Source organism: Puma concolor, chromosome B4, assembly GCF_028749965.1.
Source record: "Puma concolor isolate L17-30 chromosome B4, mPumCon1.1.hap2, whole genome shotgun sequence".
In the NCBI taxonomy this organism is placed as follows: Eukaryota; Metazoa; Chordata; class Mammalia; order Carnivora; family Felidae; genus Puma; species Puma concolor.
In genome coordinates, this window is record NC_141673.1 from 8,066,704 (window position 1) to 8,083,390 (window position 16,687).

Below are 16,687 nucleotides of genomic sequence, written 5' to 3' on the forward strand. Positions count from 1 at the left end.
TGAAAATGGATGGGAAAATGCAGGTGTTTGTTACAATCTAGGTATGTATTTTAATTATTTCCTAAAAGTAACTAGATTAGTATTTTAACATGGTTTGATGTTGAAACTGCATCCTTAAAATGAATTGTTTAATATTAGGTAGTTTTTATTGTCTACAAGAAAGTAGTTTATAAAATGATCTCTATGTAGGTGGAGAATGGGGGTTAAAAAAAAGGTAATGTTTTCTTTAAAGTAAAACACAGACCTCTCTGAAAAAATGAAATGACCAAATAAACAATAAAAAATACCCTAGATTTTATTTGCATATATTGAGCAACACAAGCTAGACAGAAAAGGTACGTACCGTATGATTCCAAGAATAGGCAAAACAATCCATGTTGATAGAAACCAGAGCAATGGTTAAGGATGGAAGTGGAAACAGACAAGAGGGGGTGTGAGAAAATTTTCTAGGGTGATGAAAACGTTCTATATCTTGACTGGGGTGTGTGGGTTATATTGGGGCCTACTGATCTGAAATGTTGGGGTCCGGGAGTGACCTGTCAAGAAAGAATTCTTGAGATGTCTTCAGTGCAAAAGGGTGGTTTTATTAAACCACAGGGACAGAACCCATGGGCAGAAAGAGCTGCACTGGGGTTGTGATGAGAGGGGGCTAGGGGTAGTGTAAGTCTCTAAGGAATTTTGAAGCAAGGTTTCCAGGACCTTGAGGGGCTATTAGGAAAAGGTCATTTATTACTGTTTAGTAAAACCTCAGACATGAGATCCTTCAGATGTATAACAGTGGGCCATAGACTTAGAGAAGGATTGCTAAAACACATCTTGTAGGGCGGGGATGAGGGGTGGTGTGGAGATAAAGGATCCTGGAGGTTGGGCTAATGTCAAGCTAAGGTTGCCTTTTGCCTCTAGCAAAAATTTAACATTCCGGCAAGCTCCTCAAGGAAGGTCACTCTGCCTTCTCTCATGTACTTGTCAATGGACTATAAGTTGTAAAGAAGTTTAATTTTTTCTTTTGCCTTTGTTCTCCACATCATCTACTGAATTGTGGGGCACCTGGATGGCACAGTCAGTTAAGCATCCAACCTCGGCTCATGAGGTCATGATCTCGCAGTCCGTGGGTTCGAACCCTGAGTTGGGCCCTGTGGTGACAGCTCAGAGCCTGGAGCCTGCTTCAGATTCTGTGTCTCCCTCTCTCTCTGCCCCTCCCCCACTCACACTCTGCCTCTTTCTCTGTCTCTCAAAAATAAATACACACTAAAAAAAATTTTTAAAAACCTCACTGATGCGCATATCTAAGATCTGTGCAATTCATTATATGTAAATTTTACCACATTAAAAAAAAAGTATACCACTCTCTAAACTTGAAATACCTTTTAGACTAAGACTTCCCTCAGTTGAATTTATTCTTATTAAAAATATCATGACAAAGGGGCGCCTGGGTGGCGCAGTCGGTTAAGCATCCGACTTCAGCCAGGTCACCATCTCGCGGTCCGTGAGTTCGAGCCCCGCGTCGGGCTCTGGGCTGATGGCTCAGAGCCTGGAGCCTGTTTCCAATTCTGTGTCTCCCTCTCTCTCTGCCCCTCGCCTGTTCATGCTCTGTCTCTCTCTGTCCCAAAAATAAAAATAAATGTTGAAAAAAAATTAAAAAAAAAATATCATGACAAAGATAGACTTTTCAGAAATTCCAGATAGTATTCTTTGGTACAAATGTTTTGTACTATTTTGTGGTTAAGTGTGGACTCAACAGTCAGAGTTTTATAAACTGGAATCCTGGCTTAACAACTTACTGAGTGACTTGGGGAGAGCTACCAAACTGCTTTATGACTCAGTTTTCTCATTTGTCAAATGGAGATAATAAAAGCAACTACTTCTCAAAGTTGTCAGGAGGATTAAATAATAAAATACTCAGAACGGTAAGCAATATATAAATATTAGTTACAATTATTACCATAAAGAATTTACACTTAAAGATGTTGTCATCCTGGTAATCCAAAGCCAAGTAGGACCTTGGAAGAGTAAAATTTACACGGACAACTACTATCTCTATCAAAGTAATTTTTAGATTGAAGCCCTGAAAGTCTTTGGCTTTCTCACACAATTAAGAATGAGTCTCCGGGAGGGGCGCCTGGGTGGCGCAGTCGGTTAAGCGTCCGACTTCAGCCAGGTCACGATCTCGCGGTCCGTGAGTTCGAGCCCCGCGTCGGGCTCTGGGCTGATGGCTCGGAGCCTGGAGCCTGTTTCCGATTCTGTGTCTCCCTCTCTCTCTGCCCCTCCCCCGTTCATGCTCTGTCTCTCTCTGTCCCAAATATAAATAAAAACGTTGAGAAAAAAAAAAATTAAAAAAAAAAAAAAGAATGAGTCTCCGGGAGCCGGGGTGGCTGAGTTGGTTAAGTGTCCAGCTCTTGATCTTGGCTAAGGTCATGATCTCTCAGTTCATGGGAGCCTATTTGGGATTCTCTCTCTCCCTCTCTCTCTACCCCTCACCTGCTCTATCTCAAAATAAATAAATGAAAACTTAAAAAAAAAAAAAAAAGAATGAGTCTTATCATTCACAAGTGATTCAGAAGCTTTTTATTATTCAATTCTTTAGAAAATTCCTGATTCTTGTCTAGGGCAGATTCTTGCTAATCTTTACTTCAGAGAATTTCTCGATATGAATGAGAAATATGCACAAAGGTTAAAGAGAAACAGAAAAGTCATTTATTCTTAATGTACCAGTATTTAAGCTGCAGGAACATTATTATAATTCAAAATTTTTTTTCTCCCAGCATTAAAAAACAGAAATACTCTATAATTCTGTACTAGATGGCTGTTTATGGAATTTCTATGAGCTAGCTATCTGTATAATGGTACTTTGGAATGAGTAATCAACATATACATATAGGTTAAATATATAGGTTTATTCACCTGTAAATTTATATATGTAAATACTCTGGTCTTTATTTTGCATTAAAATCTACTTCAGAAGATTATGGTAAGTGAAGTTAGTCAGAGAAAGACAAATATATGATTTCATTCATATGAGGAATTTAAGATACAAAACAGATGAACATAAAGGAAGGAAAGCAAAAATAATATAAAAACAGGGAGGGGAACAAAAACCATAAGAGACTCTTAAATACAGAGAACAAACTGAGGGTTGCTGGAGGGGTTCTGGGTGGTGGGATAGGCTAAATGGGCAAGAGGCATTAAGGAGGACACTTGTTGGGATGAGCACTGGGTGTTATATGTAGGGGATGAATCACTGGATTCTACTCCTGAAATCATTATTGCACTATATGCTAACTAACTTGGATGTAAAAAAAAAAAAACAAAAACTCTACTTCAGAAGATGAAGACAAAGGGAAAATGAATAATCAATACGAATATATCGTTATTTTTAAAATTCCAGAGGTACACAGGAAGTGAGAAAAGAAAATATGTTACTTTATAAAAACAGGTACACTTCATGGTAAAATATCTATGAAAAAGTAGGCCCTGAACTTAAATTTAGAAGCTCTAGAATATAAAATGTTTTTATACTACTATTCTGCTTATCAGACATAACGTATAAACAGTGTTTTGAAATGGCTACATAAATACAAAGAGATCATTCAGTAAATGTGTGATGGTGGTGATGATAAAGATATGAATAAATTTGGACGTCTGGGTGGCTCAGTTGGTTAATCATCCAACTTCGGCCCAGGTCATGATCTCATGGTTCATGGGTTCAAGGCCTGCGTCGGGCCCTGTGCTGACAGCTCAGAGCCTGGAGCCTGCTTCAGATTGTGTGTCTCCCTCTCTCTGCCCCTCCCCTGCTCACGCTCTGTCCCTCTTTCTCTCAAAGATATGAATAAATTTAAGAACTGAGTGTTTGGGGATGAGGACATAAGAAAAGTAATGATACACTCCGCTTCAAAATACGGCCTGTGGCCAAAGATCTGGCTTTAGGCATCTCACGCACCCATCTAATGAGTGCCCATTAGGCAGGGGGTGTGCATCAGAAACACCCAGGGAGCTCTTCAAAACATAGGGCCTAAGCCCTTCCCTTGAGATTCAGTAAGTCTATGGGATCCTAGTATGTATTTATATTTTGAAAAAACTCACTCAATGGTCTAGGCAGATTCAGACCATTTTTAATTTCCATCATTTCTTGAACATATATTTTAATCTTTTAAATAGTATAAAAATCTCACCCCACCAAAATAAATCTTGATCTTTTAAAGTCAACCATTTTAACAAAACTTAAAAAAAAAAAAAACCAAAACATACCCCTTGCTCAAAGCAGAACTACAACTAAACCATGACTGAAAGATGGATACCTAATTGGTTTGGACGCTTCTAAGGGAAGAAGATTCAGGAATTATTATCTAGCACTCACTCTAGAACCACTCTTTTCATCATTTTAAATATTACTTAACAAAATACTTGACAATAACTGTATAGTCTCAGCCATCATAGTTGATAAGGGATCAGGTAAATGGTAAAAGCATTTTCCCAAATTGTGGGCCATACAGTTGAATACTTCCCAATGGATCTGTTCACTGTTGTAGTTGAAAGAAAACCAATAACCAGTTCTGGATATGCCAGACAAGTCATTCTGATAAGCCAAACTCTCTAAATAAGAGCCCTTTCTTAAGGTGCTACAAACTATATTACATATCCAAAATTATTGTGTCTAGGAATGTAACAATGTTAGAAATACATGTTCTTGGAAATAATGCTTCATTTGGCAGTAATTCTTCCTATTCTCTGATAAATTGCAGTGTTTATGTGAGTTGAACACCTTGCTATTCTAATGACTGCGTTGCTCTTGTGGCAATGTCAGAGAACTTTCTCACACAAATATTATAAAAAGTAGATTCACAGTTCATAACTGTGTCATTTGCCTTCCTTCATGGAATCATTTTTTCTGGCTTGGGTGATAAGTGGAGGGCATTTTAGTGATCAAGGTGGATGAATTGACATTTTCTGGCTCTACAGACACAGTCCTTAGCACCAGGATGGCAATGTTAAAAAAGAAATGGGGGAGAGGGGGTGCCTGGCTAGCTCAGTCAGTAGAGCATGCAACTCTTGATCTTGGGGTCGTGAGTTTGAGCCCCACATTGGGAGTAGAGATTACTTAAAAATCAATCATTCAATCAATCAATCGTCTACAATGCTGATTTCTTTAAGGAAATAAGTTTTAGAAATCACCAGGACTTGGGGAAATCTGATTTTTTATTTCTATCTCAAGCAGTAGTAGCATAACTAGGACAGAATTCCTTTATCTCTGAGCCATTCTGCTGAATATTTTCCAGGTTACTCTTGCTTCAGCAAACTTAGGTAGATATAGCCAGGAGAAACCCAGAGGAAATAGCTCCCCAACTTTCAGAAAGAGCCAACCCAGGAATTTCATTTCTAAGAATTTATTTTAAGGAAATAATTGATTGGTATAGAATGTGTACACATGTGTATACATACACACATGCACACACACACACACCTATATGAGAAATAAGTCTAGAAAGATATATATACCAAAATATCAATAGCGGTTTTCTATGAGTGGAGGGATTTTGAGTAATTAAAAAAAATTTTATCTGTATTCTGTATTTTATCTGTATTCTCTAGTTTTTCTATATAGACCTTGTGTAATAATTAGAGAAGGGACTGAGGTGTTTTCCAAAAGTTTTAAGTACTTATAAGTACTAGGAAAATAGCTACGCCAAACATGAAATTTTTAGAAGCAAACCAAGTAGCGGAGGATATAATTTCACGCTCTAAACTAACAGACTGGCTCTGTGAAAGAAATTTTTAAAAAAGTATTATATCCCTTTTAATTTTTCTTAATAATTTACTCTTTCTCCACTCCATAACCATTTTACCACTTCCATATCTACATGGAAAAAGACAAATGATTAATACTTTGGATACTTATATAGTTTTCGCCTCCAGAAATTGTATATCTGGTTTCTTTAATCCTGATGATTCTGTTTTAAAATTCTATTCCTTCTGGGGCACCTGGGTGGCTCAGTCTGTTGAGCGTCCGACTTCGGCTCAGGTCATGATCTAATGGCTTGTGGGTTTGAGCCCCGCATCGGGCTCTGTGCTGACAGCTCAGAGCCTGGAGTCTGCTTCGAATTCTTTGTCTCCCTCTCTCTCTGCCCCTAACCCACTCACATTCTGTCTCTGTCTCTCTCAAAAATAAATAAACATTAAAAAAAAAGTTAAAATTCTATTCCTTCTTAGCCCAATATCTAAAATCCTATGTCCAGAAGAGTAAAAATTAAGACAGGCATCCCTTTTCCCTCCATAGCTGAAAAGAACATATGTATATGTATGAATGTGTATATGTATTTTTATTCATAATCATTTTTATATAGTTATCATGCACATAACATACAATAGCCAACTGTTTAAGACACAGAGGCCATCATCTTGACAATATAATTACTAGTTTCAAGGCCTAGAAAATGCAGCTCACCATGTAAAAATATCTCACCACGAGAAATCAGTAATTTTCAAAGCTGGTAAAACTTAATGCCAATTCTATTTCCTTTAAAAAAAATTGAAGCTACAGGTAGGTTGACAGATTAGAGAAATACTTAAGTTAATACTAACTGGATTGCTATTAAGCTTACCTTACAGCTTTGAAAAACTCTGATTTCTTGTGTGTTTCAGTGGTGAGCTGCATTTCCTGAGTCTCAGCCGATTTCCCAGCAGGAATTCCAGTCTGATGAAGAATCAGCAAAAGGAAGCCCTCACTGAGAGACACACTGGTATCATTCACTGAGTGGAGACAGTGAAAGAGTAACATATTTCTAAAGGCAATTTAGATTCTTAGTACATATGCTCACAAAGTAAATACAGATTTACCTTCCCATGACAGAAGCAATGATTAATTTCCCTTGAAAACCTGACTGCTTTTTCTACAAAGCATTTGGTTTTACCCTACTTACCTCTTTGTGATGATTTTCATTCACCACAGTTCATCCCTTAACTGCCTTTTTGTCACTGTTATCACCTCCCAAAGCTGTGAAAATCAAATCTGGAAATCTAGTGTAACCTATACAGCAATATTTTTGTTAAACAAAAGGAAATGAACATTTAGTACTTTGAAGAAAAACACGTTTTCTTTCTTTCATTTCTCTAAGTAGGCTCCAAGCCCAATGTGGGGCTTGAACTCACGACTCCAAGATCAAGAGTTGCACGCGCCACCAACTGAGCCCACTGGGCACTCAAGAAAAACATGTTTTCTCAAATGTCTTTAACACAGCAGTTCACAAGGAATCAATCATTTGAATACAGTTCTAGCAACTGTCTTAGAAAGTAATATAACTTTTAAAGCATTATGGTTTACATACTTTTCATGGATAATTCTGAATTGTAAGACTTATATTTATTGCTCTAGATAGCGATGTCAACACCGTACCAACAACCACACATACCTTTTTAAGTTTAAAATTAAGTTAATAAAAATAAAAATAAAATAAAAAATTTAGTTTCTCAGTTGCACTAGCACCATTATAAGTATATAATAGCCACTTGTGGCTAGTGGTTACTATATTGGGCAGCATAGACCTAGAACATTTACACTGCTGCTGCAAAAAAAATCTATTGGACAGCACAGTTCTAAATAAAGCATCTAAAGAGAGAGATTTATGGTTAAAAGGGCTTACCTGGCCTAAGGAGGTGTGGGTGTGTGAAGGGGCTGGGCTGGCCTAAGTATCGGTTTGGAATTCTCCTCTCTGGGATGGGCTGGAGGGAGTACCTTCGCTGAGAACATGACATGAATCCTGAAGGAAAAATAAAGAGAGTAGAATGGAACAATAATCAAGAAAGTCCTCACAGTGTATATACATTTATCGATCTCTAGCAGTTGGATGCTCTAGAAAAATGCAAATTAGTGTCTCCTTCAATATTTATATGGCCCTCCCTCTGTGCCAGTTAGGGCCTGTCTTGGGCCCTGGGAAAACAGAAATGAGACCATTTTTACCCTTAGTGACTTCAGTCTACTATAGTATAATAGAGGTACATATATACCGAATAGGACTATGGTATGAATAAGGAACTATGGGAACAGAAGGAAGGCAACAAACAAAAGCAAGAAAGGGGTTAGGAAGTACTTCACAGAAATACTGTGTCCTAAAATTCAGAAAAAGAAGCTGTATCCTAAAATTCAGAAAAAGAGAGTTAACATTTTTACTGAGAATATATGAAGTACAAAAAAACATGATATCTCATTGAATCTTGGAATGTTAGAGGTAGATAAAATAAGGTATAAAAATGCTTCATCATAGTATACAACAGACACTATTAGCATTCATTCAGTAAGATTAAGCATGCGACTGGAACACATGCTAGAAGAAGACAAAAGAATGAGGACTATATGCTCTGGTCTTTAAAGAATATACAGTCTAGTGGAGGTGAGACAAAACATTCAAGCACTACATGGTGAACACCATGGTGGATTCATTCACAAGGTTTTTTTGAGAGCACAAAGACTGAAACAATACTGTGGGATGGGTGCAATATGATATAGATACAGATACAGTGCTCTGAGGAACACAGAGGCGCACACAAAGGGGTGTTGGTGTGGGACTCTAGAGGTAGGGGATGCCTGCTCTGAATAAGGTAGTCGAGGGCACCTGGCTGGTTCAGTGGGTAGAGCATGCAACTTGATTTCGGGGTTTTAAGTAAGAGCCCCAAGTTGGGTGTAGAGATTACTTAAAAATAAAATCTTAAAAAAAAAAAAAAGGAATCAGCCAAGTGAAAGAGAAAGAGGGGTGTTGAAGGTATCATAAATGAGATTACAAAAGGGAAGTCATAGAAGGCACTGGGTATGCGCGTACATACATGCATGTGTGTATGTGTGTGTGTGTGTAGGGGGAAGAGAGTTTCAGGTCAGTGTTGATGGAGGAAGAAAAGATTAGAAAGGTAAGGATCAGACCATTGAAAGCTTTGTATACCAAATTAAGGAATTAGGATTTTAACTGCCATCATCATTGCTTTTTTACAAAAAAGGAATCAGACTCAGAGAAGTAATTTGTGCAATGTTACAGTTAGTAATGAGGAAGCCAGGATTCAAGCCTAAATCTATTAAACTTTGAAATCTTTGTTCTTATCCCTCCATCCTGCTGCTCAGTAGGTGTTCTCTGCTGATCCCAAAAACAGAATCAGTACTGTAAAATCTCCTTGTGAACCTACAATCGCTACAATGGTAGAATGTGATGTCTGGATCAAGTTAAAGGTTTTTGTAGGGACTATGTAGTGTGAATGAATGAGGTGTATATATTTGATGAGTTAAGAATCTTAAATGTTAACTCTGAATTAAATTTTCAGAGGATTACTGAAAAAAATTATAGCTTTTTGGATGATTAAAAATACAGAAAATGGCAAAAGTTTCTGGGCAGTATGAAAATACAGTTAAAAATAGTGAAAAAATAAGAAAAAGGACAAAACAAGTATTTCCTGGAATCTGTTTAGAAAATGTACAGAATACATATTAGGGAATATGTCCAGTCTATATAAATTGAAAGCTTAATAAAGATGAGGCAAGCAATTTACAAAAATACAGAGGACAGAGGAACTTGCTAGAGGACAATATAGGGATGTAATCAACAAAATCCAGATGTGGGAAATACTACAGGACAAAGAACTCTGTTTCTTGCACATAAATTTTATGGCAGGTAGGGATGGTAAGAGATGGAAGGAGGAATCCGTAGATTAAGAAAACCTTAAAAAAATTTATCAACCAATTGTATTATGTGAGCCTTATATGGATCCTGATTCAAGCAACAAATTGTCTATCAAGTATCCACTCATACTATTTACTATAATTACGAAAAAATTGGAAATTTGGACAATTGCATATTTAATAGGATTACAGAAGTAATGTTTACTTCTTTAAGGTGTGATAATAGTGCTGTGCTTATGTTAAAACCACATACTTTTAGAGATATAAACTGAAATATTTATAGATGAAGTGATATGACCTGGAATTTATCTCAAAATAACATGGGGGTGGGGTGGATTGGGGAGAGGATGAACGGGGATTTGGATGAAAGAAGCCACGAGGTGATAACTGTTGAAGCTGGGTGATGGGTACATGGGAGTCCATTATATATACTCTATCTACTTGTATTGGTTTGAAACTTTTCATAATAAAATAAAAGGAACAAGAAAAGATGAGTTAAGCATAGAGAAAAATGAAGGAAGTACACAATCATCTGAAAGGCAATCCAAGACAGAGTTAAAGGCAGCGTGGTATAGTAGGAAAAAAATGCCAGTTCTATGATCTATGTGATCTCAGCATGTTACATAAATTCCTTTGCACCACTTCTTTACCAGTGAAATAATGCAGTAATATTAGGTAGTGGCTTTCAAACTTGTGAAACCAAGACTCCCAGTAAGAAACATATTTTACATGGTAACCTAGTGTACACACATAAATATGATCTACATAAAAATTTCACTAAATACTATACTATGACCGATACTTTTCTGTCTTATTTCATTAAAAAATTTCTCAGTGCACTAACATGATTTTATTACTGCAATGTCTTGAATGGTGGCTCCCAAAAGATATGTCCACATCCTTTTTTGTTGTTGTTGTTTATTCATTTTGAGAGTGAGAGTGTGAGCCGGGGAGGGGCAGAGAGAGAGAGGGAGAGAGAGAATCCCAAGCAGGCTCCGTGCTGATAGCGTCTGACAGTATGAAGCCCGATCTGGGGTTCAAACTCATGAACTGTGAGATCACAACTTGAGCGGAAATCAAGGGTTGGTTGCTTAACTGACTGAGCCATGCAGGTGCCCTGATATGTCCACATCTTAATCCCTAGAACCTGTGACTACTAATTTACTTAAAGAAGGGGTCTTGCAGATGTAATTAAGGATCTTGAAATGAGGACATCATCCTGGATCATCTGGGTAGGTCCTAAATTCAATGGCAAGTCCTCTTATAAGAGGAATACAGAGAGAGAGATTTGAGATAGGCAAGAGAAAAGAAGTAATGGAGGCATGTGGAAGCTGAGATTGGAGTGATGTGGCCACAAGCCAAAGAACACCTACAGCCACCAGAAGCTGGAAAGGTAAAGAACAGATTCTTTCCTAGAGCTCTTGGAAGGAATACAGCCCCACTGCCACTTGATTTCAGACCTCTGGCCTCCAAATCTGTGAGAGAATTCTATTATTTTAAGCCACCATGTTTGTGGTGATTTGTTATGGCAGCCTCAGGAAACCAATACGATGACCCACTAAGATTACAACTTGTCACTGGAAAACACTGCACTAAAAGACTGTATCTCTGTACTGAGGGCGGCTCCAGTTCAGGAGGAGGAGGGATGTGAGGATGCTCAATAATGTTAAGAGCATAAGGGGATCCTGAGACCAACTTCCGCCTCATCCGATCATCAGGTTTCCTACAGTGTTACTTGCAGAAATGACCTTTTCCTATGCATAGCGGCCTTTGGCCCACTTTACCTTTTAGTTATTTGACGCTTGACAGTTGTGTTTCTTGAAAGTAGAGAGAAAGTAGAGAAGTGTTTCTCTTCTTTAACAGGGAAGAGAAGATAATGGGCTGTCCATGTGCACGAACATGTTGGTACAGTGACTGGGATGGAGTGTTATAAAGAAGAGGAATACAATTAGGAGTTTAGCAGAACTACCTGAGCTTTTTTCACCTGTAAACAAACTCTTGTCCTAATCAAAGCTCCATTATAGGAGCTTATTAATCAAAGTTCATTATAGGGTTCCGCTCCATTTTTCCTGATTACAACAGAGGCACAGTGTATTTAATACTTTCAAATCCCAGTGTCATTGCTAATAATAATGATCTTGATGACAGCTAACATTACTATTGTTTATTATATTCCAGAAAGTATTCTAAGGACTCTGCATGTATTCACTTATTTAATCCTTACAGCTGTGTAATGTAACTACTATTCCAAACTTTTAACTTATTTTTGAGCTGGTAACATGTTCATATGGATCAAAGTTCAAAAGATGTAGTAAATTGATAGGGAAAAGCCTTCCTCTCACACCTGTCCCCAAGTTAACCTGTCTCCCTTCCTTGAAACAGCCAGTAATATCACTTTTTTGTTGAAATCACACTTATTTTTGTTGAAACCACATCTATGTTCTCTTTAAACAAATAATAGCATGTATGCTTGAGGCAGATGTTATTACAGCACTGCCTATGTAAAGATGAGGAAAAAAAGATACACAGAAAAGTTAAGAAACTGGCCCAAGATGAAGAATTACTGAGACAGAACTAGGATTTGAACAATCTATTTATAGAGCCATAACCATTAGACTACATTGTCTACACTACCATTTTGGCAGTAAAATAATTGGATGTAAAATGTTAACCAATTGTCTTTTTAATTTTTTTTAATGTTTGTTTTTGAGAGAGAGACAGAGACAGAGCATGAGTGCGGGAAGGGCAGAGAGAGAGGGAGACACAGAATCCAAAGCTGGTTCCAGGCTCTGAGCTGTCAGCACAAAACCCGACACAGGGCTCAGATCCACAGACCAGGAGATCGCGACCTGTGACAAAGTTGGACACTTAACCGACCATACCACCCAGGTGCCCCTCAATTCTCTTTTTTTATGTTCAAATGAAATAATACTAGAATATCAATCCATCTATTTTGGATCACTTCCTGGCATAGGAAGCTTAAATCTAACAAATGCAAATAAACAATACCTTTACCTACATTTAAGTAAACAGGATTTTTTTGCTCAATATCACATAGTAGCAAAACTGGTATGTTGAGTCCTATTTCTAAAATCCAATCTGATCCAAAATAGGGCCACTTCCTTAGTATAGACCCTCCTCAATTCACCTGGACACTATGTCTCTTAACTGGTCTGCCTTTCTTGGATCTTGTCTTTCTTCTGTAACTCATCTTCTATAGCTATACTATTTCCAAAGTGATCCCTCTAGTCCTTTGCCTTGATGTCCTCAAAAGTACTGTCAACTAATTCCTGTTTAAATTCAGGATCTGTCCTTAACTTTCCAGCTTCCTACACTAGCAGTATATGCCTAGAATTTTCTATCTTTCAGAATACACTTCAACCCCTAGCTTAGCACCCTTCATGATCTGGCCCCTGTCTATTCCTCTGGCCTAATAATCCTCAAAAGAACATTAGTACAGCCACACATGAGGAGCCCCAGCTAATTAGTCTGTACTGGAACAGTACTTGCCTTCAAAAATACAGTTCTCTTAACAATGGCTTTTGCCTGCTTCCGTGAGCTCAAAAATTAGCTCATACGTCACTTACCCTAAGAAGTCTAATTCCCTATCCTTATTGATTCTGATGTAAATGCCCCTCCTCAATGTTCCCATGTTTACTTCTGTTACTATTGTTAATACCTACTAACTACACTTAATTGCTAATTAGTTTGCCAGTCTATTATAAACTTTTGGAAGGGCAGGAATCATTTGTTCTTTGACTTTATTTCCCCAGTGATTAGACTGGCATATATTTTGAAGACCACAAGTCAAGAAGTCTGCCTTTTGATTAGATGCAGGGAGTGAAGAAAAAAGAAATTAAGACGATTCCTGGGTTTTTTGGCCTGAATAACAGGATAGATGTTTGTACCATTAAACGAAATGGCAAAGACTGAGATAATTATTGGATATTCCAAATGAGAGTTCAAATAGGCAATCTGAGGTTCAGGGGAAACTAACAGGCTAGATACATGAATTAAGATGTTATAAGCACACAGATGGTATCTAAAGCCCTGGGACTGGATATAACCTACACAGAACTGTGTAGGTCAAGTTTAGTTACCATTATAGCGTGAGAAGGAAAAGCACAGGAGAAAAGGAAGCAAACTAGAGGAAAATGGTTTTTAGGAAGTTAAACAAGTATTTAATAATTTAACAGAGGAAGTGCTCACCTGTGTGAGGACAACCACTGGATTTGGCAGCACAGAATTCAATGGAGAACCTGACAAGTACAGTTTTATTTATTCATCTTACTTAAAAATTTTTTTTCTAATATTTTAGAGAGAGAGAGCGAGAGAGAGAGAGAGAGAGCAAGCGCGTGCGAGCATGGGTGGGGGAGGGGCAGAAAGAGAGGAAGACACAGAATCCAAAACAGGCTTCAGGCTCCGAGCTGTCAACACAGAGCCTGATACAGGGCTCAAACTTGTGAACCGTGAGATCATGACCTGAGCTGCAGTCAGATGCTTAACTGACTGAACCACCCAGGTGCCCCTTATTTATTTTTTAAACATTTATTTTCAGAGAGAGAGAGAGAGAGAGAGCATGAGCAGGGGAGGAGCAGAGAGAGGATCACAAGCAAGCTCTGCACTGTCAGCACAGAGCCCAGCCTGAAGTGGAGCTGGATCTCATAAACTGCAAGGGCTGAAATCAAGAGTCAGTTGCTCAACTGACTGAGCCACCAAGGTGACCTGAACAATGTTAGTAAAGTATGAAAGATAGAAGCCAAAATGGGTAAAGGTGGTCAAAAGGTATAAACTTCCAATTATAAGATAATAAGTTCTGGGGATGTAATCTACAGCACAGTGGCTATACTTAACAATTCTGCATTGTGTATTTGAAAATTGCTAAAAACATAGAACTTCAAAGTTCTTATCACAAGAAAAATAGGGTACCTGGCTGGTTCAATCAGTAGAGCATGAGTCTCTTGATCTCGGGGTTGTGAGTTCAAGCCCCACGTTGGGCAGAATTTACTTAAAAAAGGTCTTATCACAAGAGAAAAATTGTAACTATGTGAAGTCATGGGTGATAACTAAACTTATTTTGGTAATCATTTCACTATATATACATATATCATTATATTGTACACCTTAAACATGTTATATGTAAATTATAACTTAATGAGATGGGGGGGGGAAGTAGATGCCAGATTGGAGTTTGCCAACAAATAGGATGGAAGAAAGCAGAAACATCAAGCAGAGAGGATAATTTTGACAAGTTTTACTGTAAAGGAATGAGAGAAAGTGGCATAGCAGCTGGAAGGGTCAATAGATAAAGGAGGGGGAAATAATTAGAAGCAAATCCTTGTTTTATACCTTCACACTCTATTGAAGTTAGTTTTTGAATGTTTTTTTCAATTGTATAAACTCCTTGAGAGCAGAATTTTCTAACTCTGTGTCACAGGTTCTCAATACATATTTGTAGAATGTCTAGAACCTAAATTCCTAAACCCTTGTCCAAAAAATGCAGTAGAGTAGAAAGAGTAAAATTTGGAATCAGATTCAAGTTCAAATATCATATTTTTCACTAATAAGCTAGATAGCCTTAGACAAATGTATTTGAAGAACCTCAGGTTTCTTATGGGCACAAAATATTTACTTTCTGGAATGCTGTTACAATTACATGAGAAACTGTGTTAAGTAATTTGTGTAAACTGTGTAAACACTTAAGGTGTTTGACCTAAAAATGGTACTCAGATGATTTTATTATTCTTCTTGTTATTATTTTCTTTTTTTTTTTAATTTTTTTTTTCAACGTTTATTTATTTTTGGGACAGAGAGAGACAGAGCATGAATGGGGGAGGGGCAGAGAGAGAGGGAGACACAGAATCGGAAACAGGCTCCAGGCTCCGAGCCATCAGCCCAGAGCCTGACGCGGGGCTCGAACTCACGGACCGCGAGATCCTGACCTGGCTGAAGTCGGACGCTTAACCGACTGCGCCACCCAGGCGCCCCTTGTTATTATTTTCAATAGCAAGCAAATACAATCATGTGTATACCATACATACATGTAGACATATATACTATAGGGAATTGAAAAACCAATCTAGAGTAGCTCTCTGCCCCCATCACACTACCATTTTTTTTTTTGAGGGGGAGCACGTATCACATTATCTCAAATCATTTATTATTTATACTTCATTAATGAAAACACCATGAAAATTGCTATTTTTTAATGTCATTATCATCAGTGGTTAAAACTGTGCCTTGCGCAAAGTAGAAATTCAATAATATATACTGAATACATAAGTGTACAACTTTCAAAATCTTTACGTGTTTTAAAGTTGTAAACTTTAAAAAAATTTTTTTTTCCAACGTTTATTTATCTTTGGGACAGAGAGAGACAGAGCATGAACAGGGGAGGGTCAGAGAAAGAGGGAGACACAGAATCGGAAACAGGCTCCAGGCTCGGAGCCATCCGCCCAGCCCGACGCGGGGCTCTAACTCAGGGGCCGCGAGATCGTGACCTGGCTGAAGTCAGACGCTTAACCGACTGCGCCACCCAGGCGCTCCTAAAGTTGTAAACTTTTAAATGGGTAAAGATACTGTCATCTCAAATGATTCAATACTAGCATGCAGAAAGCTTGTATATTATGCTCCTTCCTCAGGAATCACCCCAAGTCTGGGCTAGGTGTCTCTCATATGATTGCTTAGCATCCAGTGCTTCCCCCAATATAGCCCTTATTATACGGTAATCAAGTTGTTTCCAGTACAATTGTCTCTTGACTGAAATAAATAAATTATGTCAACTATTTGAATACTTTTTCATGTAGTTCTCAATTTCTTCATTTTTCAAAGCCAAATCACAGAGACTTCCAGGGAAATATAGGGGAAATATAGGGGAAATAGTCCTGAGGGTTCAGGATGGTCTGGTATGACTCTGGACTAGCTTTATTTGGAAGGTCTAGTCCCTATCCCAACCCCGAATGACACCATAATGCAAACCTCTCTGACATAAGCTGGTAACTCTGCTTGCCACATAATCAGTATCCTAATGTCTCC

General features: G+C 38.0%; 1 protein-coding gene across 4 annotated transcripts in view; it reads right to left on the reverse strand.

Annotated features, from left to right (window-relative positions):
• The window catches only part of XPNPEP3 (X-prolyl aminopeptidase 3), a 78,020-nt gene that overhangs the window by 53,774 nt on the left and 7,559 nt on the right, over window positions 1-16,687 (reverse strand). Inside the window, exons 2-3 of one of the 4 annotated variants that reach the window (XM_086712179.1) lie at window positions 7,635-7,751; window positions 6,597-6,744 (exon numbers count right to left, since the gene is read on the reverse strand). Coding sequence is in view for 2 of the 4 variants with exons in the window: in XM_086712177.1 (XP_086568303.1) it covers window positions 7,635-7,751 (117 nt within the window). In the remaining 2 variants the exon portion in view is untranslated. Of the gene's footprint in view, window positions 1-6,596; window positions 6,745-7,634; window positions 7,752-13,861; window positions 13,942-16,687 lie in introns of those variants that run through there. The other 3 variants (XM_086712178.1, XM_086712180.1, XM_086712177.1) reach the window with 3 other exon arrangements.